Source organism: Haliotis rufescens, unplaced genomic scaffold (genome assembly GCF_023055435.1).
Source record: "Haliotis rufescens isolate VD_foot unplaced genomic scaffold, xgHalRufe1.0.p SCAF_25, whole genome shotgun sequence".
Taxonomy (NCBI): Eukaryota; Metazoa; Mollusca; class Gastropoda; order Lepetellida; family Haliotidae; genus Haliotis; species Haliotis rufescens.
Window position 1 is genome coordinate 8,589,481 of NW_025963946.1, and position 25,895 is coordinate 8,615,375.

Consider the following 25,895-nt stretch of genomic DNA (forward strand, 5'->3'; position numbering starts at 1 on the left):
ACACAAACGCGTTTCCAAAAACGTTGCTAAAACATGACATGACATGACATGACATACCTCGTGACATGACGTAAATACTAATTTATGACGTCATATATCATATTATGTTACGTCACATAATTAATTCCCGCCAAATTCAACAGTTCAACTTCTGACAGATCACCACCAACATCGGAACACTTGAATGTTTTTGACACAAGGGATATAACTGCATCGGAAGACTTGTATGTTTTTGACACAAGGGATATAACTGCAAAGGTTGTTCTCTTACCATTTAATGAAAATTATGTATCCATTCCAATGATATAGTGCTTTTTATTATTATATACTTCCCGACTAACGGGATCGGGTGGTCAGGCTCGATGACTTGGTTGATGCATGTCATCGATCCCATTGTGCTCATGATGTTTCTAGGTTTGTCAGCACCATACCCGTGCTCGTGGGTTTCACCGAAGTGGTAAACGTCTAAGACCTGCATCACTTCGGGCGTTCACGCTGACACGCCGCGATATAACTGGAATACTGTTAAAAGCGGCGTTAAACACAACTCACTCACAATTTTTCTTATTTGTGTTCACCAATTGTAGTTGGTGTTATGGCACACTCGTATGAAGGGGTTCGTTTATGTGTCTGCAAAATGTTTGGGGACAATATGATCTTACAAGCGAAACGCTGATTATTCTCTGTCAGTGTAATACAAAACAGGCAGGTGCGCCTCCACCAATGACCATGTGCCAAATATCGGTAAGTCATTGGTGTGTGTTTCTCGGCGTTTAATGCTGAAAAGCCACGAGTGAGTGTGAGTGTTCCGACACAGTTGACAATACGCCAGTTGAGTCACGACTGCCTGCAATCTGAGAAATGAATGTGTTATAATAGCACATCTACAAACTATATTCGTTGTGATTGATTGGATGTTGTTTTATGCTGGACATAGCGATACAACAGGACAAAGGATTTACCCTTTGAGAACACATGGTGTAAACCTATTTTAGTAATCCATTCATATAATTTCCATTAAACTGTTTAAGCCAAATGGAAATGCAAAATTTTATCCAGAAATCGGTATGTACATAACTGAATTGTGAAATCAGTAACTGACCACACAAGACCAATGAATACTGTTTGCAGCCAAAGACAAGCAATATGATGAGTCAAATGTGATGTGGCAGCAGCAATAGGTATCATGCCCTGTAATATATAAAAAAGTATACACAATAAAGTTTTTACACAATATTGTCAATCACATTAGTGTCAAAAGGGACATACAATTCAATGATATAAATGATTTCATGGGATTTCTCAAAACGGACAGAGAAGGGTTATTTTTGGCCTGGATAGGTCTGAGGCTGTATACGGGCCTATTCCAAAGAATTTTGTATTTGTCATTTTCCATGACGCCCTCTACATAATCTGGGTCGTATCATGGAAGGGTCGGGTTTTTTTAGTGTCAGATATGATATTGTGTGTGCACTTGATCTCCTTAAGGTATTAGCCCTGGAATACTTCGACATTTTACGTATTATACGCACATTTTTCTCAAAATAATCTTACCCATTACGCGTGCATTCATATTAACCAAGTCTTATTAAACGTACAATCTGTTTGTTGCCTGAACGTTCCGAGGATGTGATATGCCGAAATGACTTTTCAAAATGGTAGTCATGTCTAAGATTGAATTGACATTCCGAAAGTTATTGGAGAGAGAGCACACATGTTGCAGCTTCATGGGCCTGGTAATTTCTTTGAAACGTTATGGCTGTTTTATGTCATTTGATCGGCCGGATGGAGATGAATGTGAGCTGCAATGGACTCCGATGATCTAAACGTGTGAACTGTTATCAAGACATTTACTGTTAAAAAAAATCTGATAATGTAAGACATGACGTGAGGAAATTGGACCGTCTTTACTGACTCTATTCTGGTACAGGTTCTTTTTCAGAAGGTTAGTCCACTGACAATAGCACTCCACCAAAGCGTGATGACGGAACTCTCATAGTGATGTTGTGGGACCTTGCCGCCTCCACCCATACATCACTGCCCTTGTTAACATGATCGATAACAACAATAGAGGCATGGTAATCCTTGACATCTGTGTCCATCGCCATCCACCCGTCAGTCTTCATGAGGTAAATGAACGTTTGAGACTTGGATTCAATCAGTACCAGTTGTGTCCAGAACATGTATGTTCCAGAGACTGGTGCAGTGAACTTCCCTGTACTCGTGTTGTAGCACGACCCAGCATTGTAGAAAACGTGATCAAATAACAGGAGGTCTCCAGGTGCCTTGATTGTAGGGCTATGAACGTTGAATGCAATAGTCTTTGGTTCTGGACTGAAAGGAAAGAAAGCTTGCATCAACGAGTTTAATGAAAGTTTTTTTGTGAACAGTTCGGGTATATGTTGCTAATAATTATAATACGACAAGTCCATTAATAATGGATTCCATTCACCCGGTCAATGGATTGGTGGCACTCATTCTCAGCTTCCCAGGGAATACATCACCAAAGTCGCCCGCGAGGAGCTAGAAGGCGATGGTGACATTACCATCTAATCCTAGCAGGGACACATTCACTGCTGGGTTAACAAAGACATTTTCTAAGTGACTTGACAAAGGAGACACCACATGTGCTAGAAACTCTCAGGAGTCAAGTGGCCGAACTCTGTTGGTCATCCAACTCATTCTTCGCGACCAACGTTGCTTCACCAGATTTCTTTACGTGTACGTTGTACTCAGGATCACATGTGGCACGTGATGATAATGAATGAAAAAAATATTGATTTACATCGCATCAGAACTTGTCCACCTATTTACGGTGAGAACCAGTTGAGAATATTCCAGCATGAACATATTAGTGAGTGAGTCGGATCGGCATTATTTCAGCCATATAGTTACTTTGAACAGATTAAGAACAGTCACAAAAAGATGTTATCAAAGGCTACATAAAATATCAGCCACAGACACAAAAGAGATGTATAACTACTTGTTGAAAATGTTATTAAGATTAATTTCACTGAAGTTATTATCCATAGTGATTTTTCATGTAATGCAATAGTGTCTCTATGACAAAAGGACAGTGCGTACTCACACATTAACAATGTGCCGTTCTACTTTGACAGTAAATGTTTAAATGACATTCACTACCAATACTATTATCGTGGAAGCCTGTCCAAACACTAATTCTTACGTAAACCATGTATACAGCAAACCCGGCATCTTACCGAAAGCTTGAGATCTGTTCTTCCACAGTAGATATGTTTCTTTCCAAACTGCTGACGTCTACGCTTGTAAGACTGAGATTTCTCTCCACAGTTTCTAGATCTGCATTGACTGACTGCAGATCATGAGTGACATTAAGCATGTTTCCTTTAGTTGTGTTCAGATCTTCCATTAAAGACTGCACTGTCTGAGAAATCTGTGTAAGCGACTGCTTATTGTCAAAAGATTGCTTCTTTTCACCTGCCATGTCACTTTTCAAAGCTGTGATGTCCGAGTTTGTCAGACTGAGATTATTCTTCACAGTTTGTAGATCTGCATTGACTGACTGCAGATCATGAGTGACATTCAGAATATTTCCCGTATTTGTGCTCAAATCTCCCATTAAAGACTGAATCATGTGTGAAATATGTGTCAGCGACTGCTTATTGTCAAAAGATTGCTTCTTTTCACCTGCCATGTCACTTTTCAAAGCTGTGACGTCTGCACTTGTAAGACTGAGATTTCTCTCCACAGTTTGTAGATCTGCACTGACTGACTGCAGATCATGAGTGACATTCAGAATATGTCCTGTATTTGTGCTCACATCTCCAATTAAAGACTGCACTGTCTGAGAAATCTGTTTCAGCGACTGCTTGTTGTCAAAAGATTGTTTCTTTTCATCTGCCATGTCTATTTTCAAAGCTGTGACGTCCGAGTTTGTCAGACTGAGATTTCTCTCCACAGTGTGAAGATCTGCATTAACTGACTGTAGATCATGTGTCACAGTCAGCATGTTTCCTTTAGTTGTGTTCACATCTCCAATTAAAGACTGCACTGTCTGAGAAATCTGTTTCAGCGACTGCTTGTTGTCAAAAGATTGTTTCTTTTCATCTGCCATGTCACTTTTCAAAGCTGTGATGTCCGAGTTTGTCAGACTGAGATTATTCTTCACAGTTTGTAGATCTGCACTGACTGACTGCAGATCATGAGTGACATTAAGCATGTTTCCTTTGGTTGTGTTCAGATCTCCCATTAAAGACAGCATCGTCTGAGAAATCTGTGTCAGGGACTGCTTGTTGTCAATAGTTTGCTTCTGTTCAACTGCCATGTCAGTTTTCAAAGTTGTTACGCCCGCGCTTGTAAGACTGAGATGTTTCTTAACAGTTTGTAGATCACGTGTGACACTCAGCATGTTTGCTGTAGTTGTGTTCATGTCTTGCGCAAGCTGTGCAATTTGGTTAGACGTATTCTGTGCCAGAACCTTTGCAGATTTAATGTTTTCTGTCAACTGATTTTGTGCAATTAACTGTAGTATTGGCGCGGAACTTTGAATAAATCCATCTGCTTCTCTCTTTACATCATTCAACGTTGAGTTTACAAGCTTCAGTTGATTACTTAACATCCTGATATCTGACTGCACTGTATTTACTTGTGGAGTATCAAACGCCAAACCAACACTTGTAGAATCCAGCCCCGTTTGGTTCAACTGAAAATTACCATTGCCCTGCTTGACATCCTTAAGTTCCGCCTTCACAATGTTCAGTTCTTCTGTCGATAACCTGAGATCTGCCTTCAAAGACGCCACTTCATCTTTTAGAGAGGCAATTTCCCTATTTGCTGCCTGTTGTAGTGCCCTACTGGTCTGTAGATCTGTTTTCAGCTGCCCAGTCGTCGTCTGCAGACCAGTCACAGTGTGTTCAAGCGAGGCGACGTGGTTTATGATGCTGGATATATCGGCGCTGCCATCAAGCTTGGTCATCGGCAAAACATGCCCTGATAGCGTCCCAGTGAGACAAGTGTACAGAAACAAAACAGCCACAGACATTTTCGTTCGTTGGTCTGCAATGCTAAATTCAACTGCTATCAAAATGTAAGAGATCACGTGTCAAAGTTATGTCCTTGATGTCAAAGTGCAAAGCATGAAGCTCCTATTTTGGCATAGGTGTACTGTGAGATTAACATGTGCTAAGAAGCCACTGTGAACCAGATAGCAGAAAGATATTTCTTTGCTCAAAAGAATGTAAACTCAAGGCGATTCTGATATGCTTTTTCCTCTTTTAAACATAACCGTGGCCCTGACTGTGTGGGGTCACAAGTGGCCTGATCGTCTAATGCGCTGCAATTGGCTGTTCCGTATTCATACCAGAAACCTATGATGTGAGTTCGAATCCCAGATTTTCCCTGATTATGTTTCTAGATTTGCCAGAACTATATCTGTGCTCGTGGGTTTCACAGGAAAAGTATCTGTTGGGTAAGGCTATTGTGGCATATTCTTCGATGACACACTCATTTACATTCTATGGTTTCTGAATAGGACCTTATTCCTATCTGATAACAAGATTGCTACATTGCTGTTCATTGTTATCAGAAGAACAGATGTAAGTACGTTCTTGTATCATTGTCATTTATAAGGAGCAATTTTTGATATACTTCATTCATTTATTTCATCCATTAATTGTTTGCGTGTGTGTATTGCCAGTTTCTGAGTCAATGGAAAGCTCATTTCATTATGACAGTAGAGGTAGTTACCTTTGGCGAACCTTGACTTAAAGTTTGCTTTAAGAGACAAATATAATGTCATCTAACCTACACGTTCCGTACGTGCTCGTGCACACATGAGGACAGTCTCATTGATAGTTCCTTCTGTGGCGTGAATACACGTGGCTGCTGGCGGGGAGCACTGAGTGACCAGCACCAGTACTGGCAAACACTATATTAGAGAAAGGTAAGTTATTAAAACCAAAGTGAGTCATACAAATATATATATATATTCAGGATAACTTAGTCATGTGTTTGAGTGGGTGAGTAAGTATGGTTTTACGCCACTTTTAGCAAACTTCCAGCAATAGCACGACGGGGGCCACCAGAAATGGGCTTCACACATTGTACCCATGTCGGGAATCGAACCTGAATCTTCGGCGTGACGTTGCAATGAAAAGCTTTCAGTTGTTGGCGACAATGATCGTATAATAATCGTCTGCAAGACGACTATTTGCAACGATATATTCTCACTAAACATTGCATATTGGAAAAATAAGGACTCGAATGAATAGTGACTGTGAATAGTTCATATTTTGGTAACATTCATTTACAAGTTGGATACCCACTCGCCATCGTTTAATGTAAGACATTGGTTGTAATTACGCTACACAATAGACAACAGACATGACAATGACAAAGGAACACACCCTGGAAGATGTTGCATTGTCGTTGTAAACACAAAACTACACAGAAGGTAAGGATGATCAGATACGACTCAATGCATTAGGGAGTGCTTCGTGTCAGCTCTGAGCATCACTGGTGACAAGAGACATCGCCACCAGCCGATTACGTCATAGACATGTGCAATCACCGGAACGGCCTTTAAACGACCACCTTGTATGATTAATAGACTTATGATATAGTCGGAATCGAACAATGGACTCTTCGTTTAGCATAATTCCGGGGTAGAATAGGTCTTCAGCAACCCATGCTTGCCGTAAAAGGTGACTATGCTTGTCGTAAAAGGCGACTAACGGGATCGGGTGGTCAGGCTCGCTGACTTGGTTGATGCATGTCATCGATCCCAATTGCGTGGATCGATGCTCATGATATTAATCACTGGATTGTCTGGTCCAGACACGACTATGTACTGGAATATTGCTGGAATATTGCTGAGTGCGGCGTTAAAGAACAAACCAACCAACCAAAATCGTTTAGCACACTTTCCACACCAATGTAGTATCTATCTCAGCCTTCTCACTGATTTAATAGAATCTATGCTACCAATATGCTACTGTCGTTCCCATCTATACCCAAACCCCATGTTATACAAATACATCTTCATTTTCGATAACCAATTAACTTTACCATAACTTGCAGCTAATAATAATAAATTGTAACATTTTCTTGTGAAACGAGTTTAGTTGGCCTGTTTAACAGTTTTTACCAATATTTGATGCAGCTTTTGAAAGCAAAAATATAGATTGAATATCTACCATATTCACCACGAACAATTTTGGTTAGAGCTGGATATTTTAACGCCGTGTAAATGTTTACAGGCTAAAGTAACACATGTACATCACATTCACTCTTGTCTAACCCATTTGACAAGCCGTGGATCCACCTCTTACCTCATTGTCCACAATAAACATATGTCCAATAAGACACATGTATCCAATAAAACAGACACTTAGACACTGTTTTCACATTGTCATTTACCTGAAATGAATTCCCAAGGCAAAACATTGAACATGATATATTTTCTAACTCTTCATTGATATCAGTTATTCTGTTTTTATATGAAAAAAGTTCCTTTAGTTTGTCTTGATTTCTCTCATAGGCATATGCATCAACATGTAAAGAACGCAAAAATCCACCGCTTGCTTCCGTTGATTGCTGTATCCAAACCTTCCTCCTTGCCAAAACGGCCTTTTAGCTTTGAAATTTGAAGAAAATACACCTGGTACTTTTGCTTGATGAAATAGTATACCCGCACCAAGCCAGCACCCCATTTCGCGTCTTTAATACACCGATAAGGGGAAATCACTTCATTGTCATGTACATTAATGCACTGTAAACAAAGAAAAATTGTCGGGCGTCTCTCGACTATGACGTCACGGCTACAGCTCAGTCTGTAGCCGGTTTGTCGATATGCATTCGCGCTGGTCGTGTGATCTTGGCAGTTGTTATTTCTATTTAGATAACAATGAAACCACATACACCTTTTTGGTGGTGTAAATATGTACACTGTATGCCTATTTAACATGTTTAAAATGTTTTGATGCAACAGATTTCCTTGAACGTCACGAAGCAAGCAAGCCTTTGTACTGGGAAGTCGTGTGTATTAATTGGTACGTTGCTGACGTTAGGATCCTACTGACTTAGATGAAGGTGGATCTCCAACCGGTGAATTCTGGCCAAGCCCTACCACTGTTCCCCATTCACAATCTGTCAGGTGTTTTCTGTTTCAAAAGCATTAAATGTCCCTGTATAGATCTGTTTTCCATGTTTTAAGACATGCACACACAAACTCGACATCGTGTAACCAGTTTTTTTTATAAGTAACTTAACGTTCCACAAGCACGGAATATCCATTGTTATTACGCATACGTGTTTGGAGATCGGGTGTAATGTTTTCTCGTTAGTTCCACATGAGTTTAAGCTGAATGGTCCGTTAAAAAACAACAACCTTTCATTGGATGCCTAAACCATTTTGCTACTTTCACTTTAAGTATTACTCGCATGTTAAATGCCGTAGCCATCTCTAATATTGGATTGAGATTCAGTAAACTGTTGTATAGAGATTAGCCATGTTGCCATTTCAAAGGCCTGGTGATCTCAGAGAAAATGTAGAACATATAGTAGTTTTTTCGGCTGAGTGGGTATAAACTACTCAAAATAAGTTAAAGAGACAGATCGACTGTAGTAAAATTAAATAATCGGATATTCTCACTTCTTTGAGTAGTATACATGTCTGCTAATCTAGACGTGTGAAGAGTTGGATTGTCAAGACACTGCAAGAACATACATCAGATACAGGAATAAGGACATGAAGTAAGGTTGACCGTCTTTACTAAGTAAATTCTAGTACAGGCCCTCTTCCAGACAAATGTTAGTCCACTGACAATAGCACTCCACCAAAATGTGAGGACGGAAATGGCTTAGCGATGTTGTGGGAGCTTGACGTTGTCACCCATACATCATTGCCCTTGAATACATGATTGATAACCATAATAGAAGCATGATTGTCCTTGATATCTGTGTCCATCGCCATCCACCCGCCAGTCTTCATGATGTACATATACGTATTAGAGTCGGATTCAGTCAGCACCAGCTGTGTCCAGAACATGTATGTTCCAGAGACTGGTGCAGTGAACTTCCCTGTACTCGTGTTGTAGCATGAGCCAGCATTGTAAAGACTGAAGTCAAAGATAATGTCTGCTCCAGGTACCTGGTCTGTTGGGTGATAAACGTTGAATGCTATATTTGGTGTTTTTGGTTCTCGACTGAAAAGAAAGAAGGAAGGCATCAAGGATATGGATGAAACATGGTGTCACGTCAAATGATGTTTGGAAATGTGTTTATTTAATTTACAATGCGCCAGATTATATTCCCCACCATTGCGCAACATTATTATTTGCCTTGTCAGTGGATCAATGTTCTCAGAGACATGTCACTCCCGAGTGGAGACATTGTGTTACATGTGCTTCAGTGTGGGGCAGACCGAAGGCCAAGAAAAACCCACCCAACTGATCTATGCAACGTTGTGACCTGTGCGTACACACAGGACATCGTACCACCACGCAATAGGACACAGATAAGATGTGAACATGTTTGTTGAAAGTTGTTCTTAAAAGTTTTATCGGACCGCCTCCGTGGTCTAGTGGTAGAGCGTCCGCCCTGAAAGCGGAAGGTCCGGGGTTCGATCCCCGGCCGCGTCATACCAAAAGACGTTACAAGATGGTACTTGTTGTTACCCTGTTTGGCGCTCGGCATTAAGGGGCTAAAACAAGGACTGGTCGGCTCGGAGTCCGTATACTGTGTCTGAGTGGGGTATTCATGTTAAACTAGGGCATGGTATCTCAGTGGGCTAGCACTATAAATCGGCATCAGTCCGGACTAGTACAAGCAGCCACACAAACACACACACGTGCATGCACGTCGCTATGGAAGTGCAATAATCTTGGACGCGACGTTAAAACCCAATTTCACCTCACCTCAACTCTTAAAGTTTTATCCATAGTGATGTTTCACGTCTTCAGTGATTACTTATTTATTAACTTTGATATTCTATTTGGATTGTACATGTTTAACTAACAATCACTAACAATATTGTTATCATGGATGTCTGTCCAACACAGTTTATCTTAAGACATATGAACAGCAACAATGGCATCTTACCGAAAGCTTGAGATCTGTCCCGCTATAGTAGACATATTTATTTTCAAATTCCTGACATCCGAACTTGTCAAACCGAGATTGTTTTGTATAGTGCGCAGATCTCCCGTGAAAGACTGCATCGTCTGAGACATCTGTGTCAGCGACTTCTTGTTGTCAATAGTTTGCTTCTTTTCACCTGCCATGTCAGTTTTCAAAGTTGTGACGTCTGAGCTTGTAAGACTGAGATTACTCTTCACAGTTTGTAGATCTGCATTGACTGACTGCAGATCATTTGTGACATTTAGCATGTTTCCTATGTTTGTTTTCAGATCTCCCATAAAAGAGTGTATCGTGTGTGAAATCTGTGTCAGCGACTTCTTGTTGTCAATAGTTTGCTTCTTTTCACCTGCCATGTCAGTTTTCAAAGCTGTGACGTCCGAGTTTGTTAGATTGAGGTTACTCTTCACAGTTTGTAGATCTGCATTGACTGACTGTAGATCATGCGTCACACTTAGCATGTTTCCTGTATTTGTGCTCACATCTCCCATTAAAGACTGCACTGTCTGAGAAATCTGTATCAAGGACTGCTTATTGTCAATAGTTTGCTTCTTTTCATCTGCCATGTCAGTTTTCAAAGTCGTGACGTCTGAGCTTGTAAGATTGAGATTATTCTTCACAGTTTGTAGACCTGCATTGACTGACTGGAGAACATGTGTGACATTCAGCATGTTTGCTGTAGTTGTGTTCATGTCTTGCGCAAGCTGTGCTATTTGGTTAGACGTATTCTGTGCCAGAACCTTTGCAGATTTAATGTTTTCTATCAACTGACTTTGTGCAATTAACTGGAATACTGGCGATGCCTTTTGAATAAATCCATCTGCTTCTCTCTTTACATCATACAACGTTGAGTTTACAAGTTTCAGTTGATTACTAAACATCTTGACCTCTGACTGCACTGTATTCACTTGTGCCATGTTAGACGCCAAAACAAGACCGATAGAATCCAGCCCCGTTTGGTTCAACTGAAAATTACCATTGCCCTGCTTGACATCCTTAAGTTCCGCCTTCACAATGTTCAGTTCTTCTGTCGATAACCTGAGATCTGCCTTCAAAGATGCCACTTCATCTTTTAAATAGGCAATTTCCCTATTTGCTGACTGCTGTAGTGCCCTACTGGTCTGTAGATCTGTTTTCAGCTGCCCAGTCGTCGTCTGCAGACCAGTCACAGTGTGTTCAAGCGAGGCGACGTGGTTTATGATGCTGGATATATCGGCGCTGCCATCAACCTTGGTCATCGGCAAAATGAGCCCTGATAGCGTCCCAATTAGGAAATTGCACAAAAACACAACGGCCACAGACATTTTCGTCAATTTGTCTGCTGTGCTAAAACCAACTGCTATCTTAATATGACGGAACACGTGAATGTTCGCTTTAACAAGCTGTCAAAGTACAAAGCATGACAATCCTTTTCTGGTGTAGGTATACTGTGGGAATTTCAAATGTGTTGCCAAAAGCAACCAGATAATACTATGAGCCAGATAATACTGAAATAATTATGTCAGCTCAGTAGCTTGTCAAAGCAAAACCATTCCATGATATTTTCCATTTTCAAACCGTAACTGTGTCTCAATAATAATAATAATAATAATAATAATCTCAGGACCAGTCGCTTCCCACTCGAAACCGTAAATGTGTGATTTTGCATCAAAATGTAAATATGAAATGTAGATTATGTAATGAATTTAATTAGACTGTCCAACACATTGTCAGTGGATGCCCAGCTTTGGCACAAACACAGTATCTTAAATGACATGATGGTGTACCTCGATCATTTTATTACCGTCTTCGCCATGCTTGTGGTTTTGACACAGAGGCCCACCCATGGTACGACCCGGAATATGTAGAGGGCGTCATGGAAAATGATCAATACAAAATTCTTTGGAATAGGCCCATTTACAGCCTCAGACGTATCCAGGCCAACAAACCTGATCTTGTCCTTTAGAAATGTCACGCTTGCATCCAAAGTACAAAGTTGTTCGACTCCCAGTTGTTCTCGGTGCCTTAGGTTTGGTACCTCCCAATCTGTTGACTGACATTGGGAGAGTACCCGGGTTTGCTTTCAGGAATACAGTCCTTCTGACAATCTGGGTAATGCAGGAGGCTGCAGTGTTGGGGATTCTTCACATTCTCCGAAAAGTTCTGGGTGGGTTTGACTAGGCAGCGCTTCCTGGGAGAAGTCTGGGCTGCGCGTATAGGGGGCAAGGACCCTGAGCTGATGATGAGCCTGACCAGCCTGACTGTGCCAGGATCACCCAAACCCTCTTTGCTGCATTTTTTATTTTAATCTGTAAATAATAATAATAATGACAAAGGCTCTTCATGATAGAATTGTTTTTTGCACTTTTGCACACATTTATTTGTCTGATGATCCTCTTGTGAAGCATGTCAAGACTCATGATGAAAACAATGCATTCCACAGTTTTCTAAAATGAGCCGAGGATGTGGGACTTAATCTCAATGTCAGTGCTGATTATGTTGATTGTTCTGTACTGCTGAACGGTACAGAAATGAGTGTCAACCAAGCGAAGTGCCATATCAACTCGGCCCTGACTCAGTTTTTCAACGAGAGGCTATCTGGACGACCACTGCATCGAGTTTATGTGCAGTGTGATGAGAAGGTAAGCAACTCTGCAGAGTCCTTCGCTTTGGTGTGGTCGGCTGGCCTGAAAAGTGAACAGGCAAACAAACCTGATCTTGTCCTTTTTGATAAATCCAATGAAATCATTTATATCATTGAATTTTCTGTCCCTTTTGACACTATTGTGATTGACAAAATTGCATTTTTTTAATTTTAATCTGTAAATAATAATAATAATTTATAACCTTTTCAGGAATTTGTACATCACAGATCATGACAATCAAATGTTAAGAAAAAACAACACGTGACAAATATACAACAAACATTAAAGGTGCATACACATGAACCTGTGATAGATATTTAAATTAATGAAATGCATACAGTACACATAATATATGCTAAGAAGTAAGATAGGGACTTTAAATACAACAAATAATTTTAAGAGTTATATATAAATAAAAGAAGATAACGAACTATAAAGTACAAAGTATATATATGCTAAGAAGTAAGACAGGGACATTAAAATACAACAGATAATTTTAAGAAATATATTTAAATAAATGAAGATAACGAATTATTTAAAGAAACCATATCTGTGCTTAGTGGTAATCGTCTGAAACAGACCTGCGTCACTTTGGGGTTTACCTCCATCAAAATGACACACCAAGTAGTGTGCTAACGTTTAAACAAAGACAGGACCAGAAACAGGTAAGACATATTCCCTCGACGATCGTTTATTTGTGGTTAATGCCAAATCATCTCTATTCCATCTATATGATGGCAACCGGTAAATATATGAGACCGGACCAGACAAACCAGTGATGGATATTATAAGGAATGAAATATGCGTTCAAGGAACAGTGACACCCTAATTACCTATTCAGTCGCATCTGAAATGAAAACCTCAATGTATTTTTCTCAATTAGATTCATCAGTTCTTCTGTAGCCTATAAAGGGAAACGGCTATATGAACTTATCTTATTGTTATATAATAACAAGAATGCTAAATTGGTGTTAATTATTTTCACAGGAACAGCTGCAAGTTTAGTTGTAACTGTTACATTTAGGAGACTTCATTTTCACCCTTTAATTGTTTACGTGTGCGTACCATGCCCGCCTCTGATTCACTGACTGATCGTGTGACAGAATATGGCCTTCAGAACACCATGTTGTCAAAATAATTGACAATACCATGGATCCGTCGAAATTTGTGACCTAGGCGTCCTATTGACGAAACTATCATAGCTAAAACAACCTTTTGGCGACTTACGACTGCCGCTAGAGCTGTTCTCCAAGCTGTCTTACAACTGTCGCAACTTTCTTACAACAGTGAGCTATTTTGTGACGGAGGTAAATTAAGCAGGGTGTTTCCCAATGACGTCTCCGATTATTCAGGGAATTCCCTAGATTGAAATGATTTACAATTATCAAATATAATATTACGTTTAAAGATAAACAATTAAACCCCATTGAAGATATATGTTGTTGCCTCTCCTTATTGTTATGTGCAATTGATCAATGAAGGTGATGTCCTTTATAGATAGATATTGTAAGCATTGCAGATTATTAGAATTGGAAAGGATTATTCCGGAGGAAAACGAAAATGTGATGTACAGAAAATAAGCGTAACTGAGTAGCAGTGACTTTGCTGGATGTGGCAAGTATGTCGTAATAATAACATTGTGTTTACGGAGTCTCACATTTAAAGGCGCTCTTTTCATTCGGTTTAATTATACACCTACAACCGAAATATAAACGTTGTAAGCAAAGCCAGGAGGATAGCCATGCACTGCTTATCCTTAGAGACAACGTTGTTCAGCTCCAACAACAACTAGTCTAAATTCTACAATATTCTGAAAATATAACAATGAATAGATAAAGTACAACTGCGACGTGGTTTATGCTACGCTCCCAGAGAGCAATATGTTTTTTCCTTTTCATTTGTTTGGCATGTTGACGATTTTCACAATTACATGAAAAGCATATGAAGGAGAGGCATCAAAATTGATAATTTGGGAAGGAATGTAATGGGAATACACGGCACTGAAAAAAAAGAAATTGCCATTCGGACTTGAATATTCGTTCATGGATTACATGATTTTCAAACAGATGGCATCAAGCTATACATACAGCTATACATTTATTATCGACAAGGTGGTCATTCCGTTAGACGCCTTATATTTCACACGTTGTAGTTAAAGGAAAACCACTCTCACTCTTCATATAAATTAACTGCTCTTGACAAGAAAAAGTCAGGGTAATTGAGAGATAGAATGCAAATACAATGCTAGTGTTTCAGCCGAAATAAACGAATAGGGTATAATGTTTCACGTTACATTTTGTATGGAATGATTGTTAAGCTGTAATGTGCTATCACTGTTAGGCATAGTTATGATGTTTCAGCGGTGTTAACACTTGATTTTGTGGTCAGAAATGACAGTAGACCCATTCTGTCGAATCATTTCTTCAACATGACGTCTTTTGGTCGTCATTGTACGTGTCGTACGTTCCTAAGATAGATGCGACCCCGCCATTATCATAAGATATCTTTGCGCTGAGACAGCTTTGAGAATAGACTGGGCTAAGATATATTTCGCTACTACCCTTTTTACATCTTAGTGTAATCGTCCGCTAATGGCATGTGGGTCGTTACTCAAGCAGTGAAACCTCTGGTTTGCCTTACACAATCAACCCGTAAAGATCCGGGTACTTGTTACCATGTACATAAACTCTGATGGAATCTGTGGTCTTTTCCAGAACGATGTAGGATGAGAAGTTGGAAATTGACACCGTTGTGACCAATCCTTCCAACTGAAGGGAACCCTAAGGTGGCATTGTTGGAATTTGCAATTTGGAATGTATACCAAGACACCAGATAAACCAAGGATCGCTTTTGTCGGTCCTGATATCAAAACCACTTTGGCTTCAAATTTTATTAATTTGATCTCCACATAAACGCGTTTTTAATTATTTTCGTATTTGAAAGGTGGTCATTATTGACTCAAATATTGAAAAGAAATTTTAATGTACTAAGTCATTTCTCAACTTTGAGTTCAGAACGAAGTTTGTACTGTATGATTTTTCCTTAACTCAAGCAATATTCCACTTATTGGACGACAGCCTGTAAATAATCGAGTGTGGACGGGTCAGTCCAGTGACCGTCGGTATTGTGAGAAGAGATCCACGCCGTCACAGGATACAATGACACGCAAACAATGTTACTGAGGCCGACCACCCGATACTTTAAGTCGTCTCACACAACTAGCACGAGCTGTGTGTTATCAATTTTTACCCGAAATCCTAGAACATCAGCATTCCCTTCCCTGTTCAGATTGACCAGAATTTCACAACATAGTTCATTTATTTAAACTTTTGAATTATGATGTATTTCCGTTTGTGAGTGACATGTACTTCCACATGTCATTGATTGAGTGGCTTAGAATATGAGCTCACATCGGCAGTATATCAACCACATTGTGACTCCAACAAACTATACATTGAAACTATATAAATACTTGTCGACGCCTTTCTGTATTTGAAACTTCACCGTCACGAATATTACATAAAAGTATATAGCTATAAGTCGCCAGTAACCAATTTGGGTCAACGAGGACTTAGGTACCTGTGCTACCTGCACGGTACCCAAGCAGGACCTGCAACAATCTGTCAAGATCACAAATTGGTAAATTAAGCTTGGTGGGTTGTTTTTAGATACTGTCAGGTAATACTATGGGAACAGGTTAGGTTCAGGGAAGCGTCCCTGGGTACGGCTGATAGCTGGGGAGTTAATTGATGTAACAATAGGGAGGTCAGGGGTAGCTTGGACTTTGGGGTCAGTTAAAAAAGCGGGACAGGGTAATAATTTGGACAGTCAGCAAGAATCAGTTTGTTCATTTAAGGCACGGACTAACATCGTGGAATATTTCTACTCTGGTTGGCTGTCCCGGAACTGGCCAGTTATCCTTATAATCAAGTACGTAGGAGGAAAGAAGTACTTCCGATAGCACGTGGGAGGAAAGAAGAACCTCCAATATTACGTAAGGAGAGAAGTTCTCCAACATTACGTAAGGAGAGAAGTTCTCCGACACTACATAAGGCGAGAAGTATCTCCGTTGCAATGCATATCATAGGATGAACACAGCCGTGGCATCCAAGTAACACAGGCACCGCAACTTTGTGGTGACAACATCGCCTGGGTGAAAAGATCACCATTCCCTATTACAAGGAAGTATTCTCTTGTGAACTGTACAGTAACATAAGAAATTCTTGAGTTTATGTATACAGCTGATGGGAAGGTGACAGTGGAGTGGCTTTGTTGTTTTTTGGTTTTTCTATATATGTACATCCATGATGTTATTAATGTGTATTATTTGTTTTATTATTAGAATATTTGTATTAGTGTTGTGTTAGCATTGTTAGAAGTGGATTATTAGTATTAGTATAGTAGCATCGTGATAGTTGTAATGTCAGTAGTAGATATTAGTATTGTTAGTAAGAGGACATTCGCAATGGAAGTAGGATAGGATAAGTTAAGCTACTTGTGTTAGTTAGTTTGGAATTAGTTTGCATTTAAATATTGTTATTTGGCTTTAAAGTTAACTTAAGGGAGGGAATAAATCTCCTTATTTAAACTTAATTGCGTTTGTGGTTGATTCAATACGTGACACAATCCTTTTTCTTTCTGCTGATTGTTTTGCAAATGTACCCTACAATTAGAATACACAAAGAACATATCAAAGGGGAGGGGATGTAGAGGTATTAACGATCACAGTTGCTAGTTTCATTCTACCAAGTTTTCAAAGATCATTTTCACTTCATGAAATAGGTCTTCAGCTACCCATTCTTGCCGTAAAAGGTGACTTTGCTTGTCGTAAAAGGCGACTAACGGGATCGGGTGGTCAGGCTCGCTGACTTGGTTGATGCATGTCATTGATCCCAATTGCGTGGATCGATGCTCATGATATCAATCACTGGATTGTCTGGTCCAGACTCTATTATTTACAGACCGCCGTCATATCGCTGTAATATTGCTGAGTGCAGCGTTAAACAACAAACCATCCAACCAACCTACCCAACACAACGACACGTGACATACAAGATAGGACCGAGTTTGACATGTGCCAGCTTAAGGAATGTTTGATATTTGCAAAGGGGATTGGCTCTACAAGTTTCAAAACAACAGTTCCATAGCCATAGTCATCGTTCCAAATCCCGAGAGTGCGTTTACAGGTGTTTATCAAAATGTGTAATTTAGCGACGTTTCTCAGAGTGCACAGCATATTCTGACACATGTGAATTTCATGCGGTGTCAGTTGTGAACATGTCTTTCAGCTTCTCTGCGCATGCTCCCATATCGATCAAGAGTACAGGGTCTTTGGAGTGGGGGTCCTACCAGCATATTCAGGAGTGACAGAATGCCAGACAAATGAATAAACATGAACATACACGTGCACAATTACCTTAATGTAGAATAATGTAGAATGTGATGTTCATAGATGATATATTGTTGTAACTGTGCTGATGGAGACAGAATAGCTCCGATGGGTCACATTAATGATCACCATTGAAAAAACAATCTGGTCATCTAAGAGGCTGGCTTCTTGGGTATCTTTCTTCCTGTTTTGTTGTCTTATCTGGTGCAAACTTTACAGACCCTTGAAGAGCCGGGGTAGAATAGGACTTCAGCAACCCATGCTGGCCGTGAAAGGCGACTATGCTTGTCGTAAGAGGCGACTAACGGGATCGGGTGGTCAGGCTCGCTGACTTGTTTGATGCATGTCATCGTGTCCAAATTGAGTAGATCGATGCTCATGATGGTCCAGACTCGATTATTTACAGACCGCCGTCATATAGCTGGAATATTGTTGAGTGCGACGTGAAACAACAAACAAACAAGCTGAGTGTTGCTTGACAACGGTATAAGGATCTATAAGGAGCTTTTTTTACAGTATTAAAGAAGTTGTTATCCATAAAATTGTGTCTACCTTGTCATCCGTCAACTTCTAAGTAATGCCTATGAAACACAAGACAGATCACGTTGTTACAGGTAATGAAGCAAGCGGTATTTAAGGCACTCCAGATACTACTAAACTATTCATAAACTGCTCATTCAGCAATGCATTTCTCTCTCTCAGTGTTGTATGTATATTATTGAAATTTTATAATTGGGAAATTTAAAAATACCAGAGCGATGGCAATCCATGTTGGAAAAACTTGTCCCCCAATCCCGTTCACATCTTGTGAATGTAATAGGTTTAAATAAAAACTTCATTAGAACCTATGTTCAGGGCGATGGCCAATTAATCAAAAGACACAATGTATGGCGACTTCGAAAGGATGTGTGCCCATAGACCTTTAATCAACATAAACCTTAGGTACATAAGAGGGTAAAAAAAACCTATTCATGTCAGCACTCGAATCTTGAATGTGAGCGCAGATAAGTCCTTCTTCAGGGGCAGAAAGATCTTGTGAAAACATTTTTGTTTGGAAGTATGAAACAAGGAAAGACAACTCTAACATAACGTTTTTGAACTAGAAAATGGATCAAGACAGGCGTCCGTAAATTACTGCCTCATAAGGGAATGGCGTAAACTTATAAACCTACTGGCTGTTTAACCGCCGTCATATAGCTGGAATATTGCTGAGTGCGGCGTTAAACAACAAATAAACAAACAAACAAGCTGGCTGTTTGTGTAACTGGATATGGAGTTTTTGAAATTGTGGTAACATCTCGTAGGAGGGCTTACAATCATTTAAAACCCTTGATAGAACAAAAACTACGAACAGCCTACGAGACGCACGTTCAGATTTCGCACCGTTGCGAAACCCACTTGCTGAGGTCACCGCTTTCACTGAACCGAGTTCACGACTGCAGGCGATATTTCATCTCCGATACAGGTTATATTATACATTTGAGAGTTTTTATTACAGTTATTTAATTAAAAACGTTGTCTGTGCGATGAGTCGGTTTATAAGTTGGACAAACCATGTCTCCTCGAGATTACTAGAGATTGTAAACCCTCACATTCGGGAACGTCCCTCGGGGGCCTAGAGGGTCTCTAGTAATCCCTCGGAGACATGGTTTCTTCTAATCGTAAAACGTGAAACGGTTCAGGCTACTCCAGCGCATGGAGGTACCTTCTGTTAAAACCTCCGCAGAAGTTAATCATCCTTTTTTGCCTCTGAAGATGTGGTCACCTACATTGCCAGTCCATTGGGAGCGTGCGTTTCCGGAGAATGGTCCGTCCACGGTCATCTCTGTGGAAGTGAACATTTTTCAACTGTTTTAAAACATGTTGCCCCACGACAAGCTAGGAGGGATAGGAAAAAGACTGAACATATTTCTGTCGCCATCCTATCGTACATTATTAAACGCTAAAGCCCGCTTTACTTTCAAATGAAATAAAGGCCATTATTTGTGAAAAAGAAGGAGGTGCAACAACAGTTAACCACAGACTGGACTTTCCAGGAACATACAAATGCAACATATCCAGAAATCTATATGAACTTCACTAAAATAATTATATTTGTACGCATAATTGGATAGTTTGTACTTGAACATCATAGACTGTTTAAAGCGGCATTTGCGGTAGGCACTACCGCACTCTCAGTGGGCGGAGCTTATACGGATGATCTGACAAGTCATAATGACGTCATGATAACACAAATTTCATTGGGAAGTGACCCGTGAAGATTCCGGTTGATGCATGTCATCGAACCCAATTGCGTGGATCGATGCTCATGATATTAATCACTGGATTGTCTGGTCCAGACTCGATTATTTACAGACCGCCGTCAAATAGCTGGAATATTGCTGAGTGCGGCGTTAAACAACAATCCAACCAACCAAGTGCGTAAACGGGCGGCGACATTTAAACACACACCCACGTGGGCCGTTTGGCAACAAGGTCGCAAGGTAAAGTTATATTTAATTGTAATAAATATCAACCAAACTATTCTAATGCTTTCGAACAATCGCGTAGGTCTTTAGTTTCAAAACTACCTATGTGTCAACTACACATCTTCATACAGTGTTACTTGGAAATGTCCACGATTTATGTTTTCATTCCATTCCAAAACACAAATTACTCCTCCTGTGCTTGTATTCTGGACTAGAACGAAATACGTTTATAGTGATGAAAAACAGCAGTGTTTATTAAACATTCACCATAATATGTATCACGGCACCAAACGTAATCCTATGATTGACTATATTTGCAGTTTATGAATAGCATTTCTCACAATATACATGGCAATCAGTGACTTCAACACTGTGTTTTTTTCGTCGTGTTCGTCTTGCCTACATCTTGAATCTTGATAACAACGATCATGAAAACCCTGATAATGGTCAAACATATTTTCAAGTGAACGTAAGTTTTTGTCGTTTCAGTCACATGTCTTTATTGCCCAGTAGCAATGTGTTTTGGGCAGACTCACACTTGTCCGAAAGCTCCTCATGCCAAAGTCACTCGATCCGTGAAACTTTGCGGGTCCCAGTGACCCAGATTCCATGTTGATTCCTTTTGTGGCATGCCACGTATCATTAGCATAAGGCCATCAATATTTTGTGTATGTGTTTCTCAAACCTTAACTAACTAGAGAGCAGGAGGACGAAATAAAATATTAAATTTATAAAAAAAATGTCTTTCAATAATAGAGTAAGTTATTTTATGACATTTCTTTAAAAACACCTCGGGATGAATTAATAAATTACTGAAGAAATGTTTTCGTGACTGCTATTATAAAAACATGCTGTACATGGTATTTTTCGATTGCACTGCGGATATCTTCTAATTACTTTCCAAAACTGTTGTTTGCCCCCTTGCAGACCGCGCGATCTCCTGGCAACCACGCCCCGTAACCGCATCCGAATAGGATTGCTGCTTACAACTGGCAAGTACTTTGCAAGTTCACTTGTTTTCAATATGTATTTGTGTGTGACACTTTATTTGACGGAAGAGTTGTTCGAGATGATCAGAGGAGCCTTTAGTCATTTCGTTTATGACATTGATGACTTTATCGTGGAAAAAGTTACACTTCAAGATGACATACCGACTGTCAACAAGATGACGCCTTTCTAATATCTGAACGGATATTAAACGTAGCAGCAGATGAAGGATTGATGTGGACACAACGGGATGTGTTTTGGAACTTGTGCGCGAAATGTATCCAAATCCTCCGAACAAAAAATACATGGGACAAATGCATCTGGATCAAATGATCAAACTCAGTTTTGTGTGTGAAAAATATGTGCAAGAACAGGACATCCATAATTAAACTTATCGTAAGTACAATATTATCCAGATAGGCCTAATGTCAGTCAAATCATCTAGTTTATATCGTTACTTTTGTATCAGTTGTGCATTGTTATGTTGATACGCCTGACATATTCATATATTGTAGTCAAGCTAAGACATATTAGCTCAACTTCTGGTGTTTCAATTAAGGCCTCTTCCTAAACACTAGTTGAAACGTCTGTGTAATAATTAAAGTTTTAAACAATTTCGTATTTATGTATCGTTACTGTTACATTTACCTAAACTGATGTTGTGCTGCTGTTCTGCCGTAGAAATATATAAACCACAATACACTTTGACCACAAATGCATCGAATGTGTCACATGACACATGACCATGTGCTTTGCTATATATAGCACAACCAAAATAAGCGCCGCTCACCATGACTGATTCGATTTTTTGGGATAAAACTACAGAAAATGTATGGACTTATATCTAGATATGGAGTTATTGTGGTATCCAAGATATTTGATACGAAGTTTATCGGTCTTTGCTGATCTTGTTTACGTACAGTTTTCAAAAAGCTTCTCTCGACACTCGTCGGTGTCCAAAACTGAGACACCGCTACCTTGCGGTCTATTTATAGTCAGGGTGTTCAGTTCACCGTATATTTCACTCGTTGTGAATACTATATTAATGCGATATACTGCATATGTTAAATATTATCCATTACATGTGTAAAGAAAAGTCAAAACACCACGGGTCAAGTCAATGTCAAATCTTGGAAGGCCAACAACCCACCGCCACCCCAACTCCCAAAGAAAGAAAAAAAGATTAGTTGTCTTATATTGAAAAACGCAGAATTAAAGATCACTAAAACATCAGTCTATTACCACAGGAAACAGACGTTTAAAATATATTAAATTTTAAGTTTATTTTCCTTCAACATTGCTAAGATTTAGTGGTTAGAACTGGTATTAGAAAGATCAGCAATTGTTTGAATAGTATAAAAACGTTGACGAATCATTGCAAAATCTACACATTCTAGGAACAGGGTTTTGGCAGACACAGGGTAATGGCAAGAAATAAGGCAAGGTGAGTCCTCTCCCTTTAATAAAAAGGAATAAGTGTAAAGACACCAATGTGACACCTTCGTATTCTAACTTCATCAAAGTGACTTTAATCAGTTAAGGCATGACACTAAAACAATGGTTATTTGGCATCAAAACTTCAACTAAAAAGGGATGGTCAATTTTACAGTTGTTGATTTCATGTAAGCATGATTATCTGTCAGAAAGAAATTTGAAACTTCTCTTGTCACAAGTTGCAAGGCCAATAAGGCACCTTTAGCCTCTGCTGAAAAAATGGAAATTCCATCAGGTTATCGTAAGACACTTTGTCACCATTTTTATATCCATCGATGTATATGCTTGTATAACTAGTTTATTAGTGTTACATTTTTTATGATATGTTGTTGATATGATAAGGAATTAGTATCAACCATGTCCATTTTCGTTGATTCGGCATTGTTTTCGGTCTGTATTGACTGCCGCAGTGGCACTTCAGATTATTTGAAATCAGCAATTGAAGAAAAATTTAAATTTGCACCTTGCGTATTTGATTGAATACGGATACCAAGTGTTCGAATTGCGTTATATTTCTTCGCTAACAAAGGATTAAAAACAGCGATAAATGCTGCATTAGATGGATTGGAATACACCCAGGCCACACTTTAAGACTCCGATAGTGAATGGATTGAAGCTGTTGAATGTACGATTTGCGAGCTGAACCATATATATATATATACACACACACACACACACACATATATATATATATATATATGTGTGTGTATATATATAAATATATATATATATGTGGAGATATATATATATATGTGTGTGTGTGTATATAAATATATATATATGTGGATATATATATATATATATATATATATATATATATATATCACCCGAGTGTCTTTTGATATCAAATATATCAATACGAGTTGATCATGTGGAAGCAGTCATAATCAAGTTTAGATCTATTCCATATTCTGTTGAGATGGAGCAGAGTGTGTTGGTCATTTCGCATTTGAAACGACCTTTAGTGTATTAAGGACATTTAACCATGTATCTTTAACATTTCTTAGATGTGGTTTGAAAAGATAACTTTGATTTGAGGTTTGTCTAAAAATAATAATAGGTCCTGATATCCTTGCGTTTATTACCAAAACGCAAAATGTGTTGGCTTTAGAACGTTTTCCAGTGACAACAACATCTCGCCCACTTTGGTCGCCTACTACTACCATCAATGGGGTGCTGTGGAACACATTCTTTCCCGGTTCCTCGTGGGGTCATAGACATGACTGATGCATTCGCTTGTTGCGGCCTTTAGATTGCTTGCTGTCACCTGATCCCAGGTAATCTAATCATGAATTGGATTATCATGTTTTACATGTCATCTCGAACAGTTGCAGATGCACTGTTCACATGACCCACTACTATAGATAAATGAAGAGAGGCGTATAGAAGTTTTCAAAGTGACTTCGTCAGCCATCATACACGCATAATGTATGTGGCCGTTTTCTTTCTCTGTATATTACTGAGTGGGTCTCTCTCTGGACTGATTCTGCCTATGACAAAACCGGACGGTAGTACAGACCTTTCAAGCCTTCTAAGCCACGTCACCCTCCTCGAGCAGACTGTGACCGGCCTTCAGACAACCACTGTGCAACTACAATCAGATCTACAGTCCAACAAGGCACAGGCAGCTGCTGAGATTTCTTCTCTGAAAGATGAAGTGGTGTCCCTGAAGACGGAACTGCGGGTGTCATCTAATGACCTCGCTGTGTTGAAAGCAGAGGTGAATGACATGAAACGGGGTAATAGTAATGCTAATACTCAAGTAAACCTAACAGTCTTGGATTCAATCAGCCACGAAGTCAAACTTAACACAGCACAGGTAAGTGCAGTTCAGTCGGATGTCAAGATGTTGCACAAACAGCTTAGTCTGGTAAACTCTACTGTTTATGATGTAAAGAGGGAGGCGGATAGTTTAATTAAAAATACGTCATCTATGGTCCAGCTTCTCACACATAAGCAGGTGGTAGAAAACATGGAACTCCAATCGACAAACGCGCTGGCACTCCGTACATCACAACAAGTTGAAAGGCTGGAGCTAGACATGAATACAACTTCTGCAGGTCTGCATATGACACAGAAGAATCTAAACGTGACGAGCACTGAAGTCACAACTTTGAGAAATGATCTGTCCGTTGTACAGAAACAATCCCTGGACAACAAGCACTCACTGACACAAGTCTCACAAGATGTACAGTTGGTGTCGGCAGATGTTCACACGGCAAAGAATAATATCAGTCTGACAATCTCAGAAGTCGCGACTTTGAAAGCTGACTTGGCCGTTGTACGAAAACAAGCTCTGGACAATAAGCAGTTGGTGACGACACTTGGTAAGTTTTTGCTTAGCATATTGTTGGACATTCAATGTTTTTATGTGCACTGTTTGGAGGCTAACAGTATTTGATACTGCTTTATTTTATACTAATATATTTGACGTTTAGGTGAGAACTTATGCATTCAAGATCAAGAAGGATAAGTAGAAGATAATAGTTAATATATCTCATATGCATTTAAAAGTTCTCAAACAAATTCATTTGGGAATAATAAGGATTCGTTAAGATAAGATAAGATGAGGTTTGGAGCCATATTGTTAAGGCCGATATTGACACAATATTTTACTTAAGACTGAAAGATCACCTGGATATGTAGTCAACAGTTTCAAAACCAAAGGCAGACAAAGAACAAAAGCTACTGTCACCAATGATAATCCGATATTTTCTGCATACATACTTAAAACGAAGACTAAGATCTAACGAATTGAAAAAAATGTATGTCGTTGTAAGGAGAAACATATAAGCCAAACTTCCTCAGTTTGGCAAT

At 39.4% G+C, this 25,895-nt stretch overlaps 3 protein-coding genes across 3 annotated transcripts; 1 reads left to right on the forward strand and 2 right to left on the reverse strand.

Annotated features, from left to right (window-relative positions):
- Positions 1 to 1,888: 1,888 nt before the first annotated feature.
- LOC124141334 lies at positions 1,889 to 5,129 on the reverse strand. Its single transcript, XM_046509312.2, has 2 exons — positions 3,222 to 5,129; positions 1,889 to 2,334 (listed from the first exon to the last, which is right to left on the reverse strand). Exons 1-2 carry the CDS (start codon positions 5,021 to 5,023, stop codon positions 1,947 to 1,949), a joined length of 2,190 nt encoding a protein of 729 aa, XP_046365268.2. The 5' UTR covers positions 5,024 to 5,129; the 3' UTR covers positions 1,889 to 1,946.
- A 3,605-nt stretch (positions 5,130 to 8,734) lies between these two features.
- On the reverse strand, positions 8,735 to 11,502 carry LOC124141373. Its single transcript, XM_046509376.2, has 2 exons — positions 10,081 to 11,502; positions 8,735 to 9,185 (listed from the first exon to the last, which is right to left on the reverse strand). The coding sequence occupies exons 1-2, from the start codon at positions 11,418 to 11,420 to the stop codon at positions 8,792 to 8,794; spliced, it is 1,734 nt and encodes a 577-aa protein (XP_046365332.2). The 5' UTR covers positions 11,421 to 11,502; the 3' UTR covers positions 8,735 to 8,791.
- Positions 11,503 to 24,453: 12,951 nt separating this feature from the next.
- On the forward strand, positions 24,454 to 25,651 carry LOC125383595. The gene is made up of 2 exons (XM_048402176.1): positions 24,454 to 24,897; positions 25,219 to 25,651. Exons 1-2 carry the CDS (start codon positions 24,505 to 24,507, stop codon positions 25,477 to 25,479), a joined length of 654 nt encoding a protein of 217 aa, XP_048258133.1. The 5' UTR covers positions 24,454 to 24,504; the 3' UTR covers positions 25,480 to 25,651.
- The last annotated feature ends 244 nt before the right edge of the window (positions 25,652 to 25,895 follow it).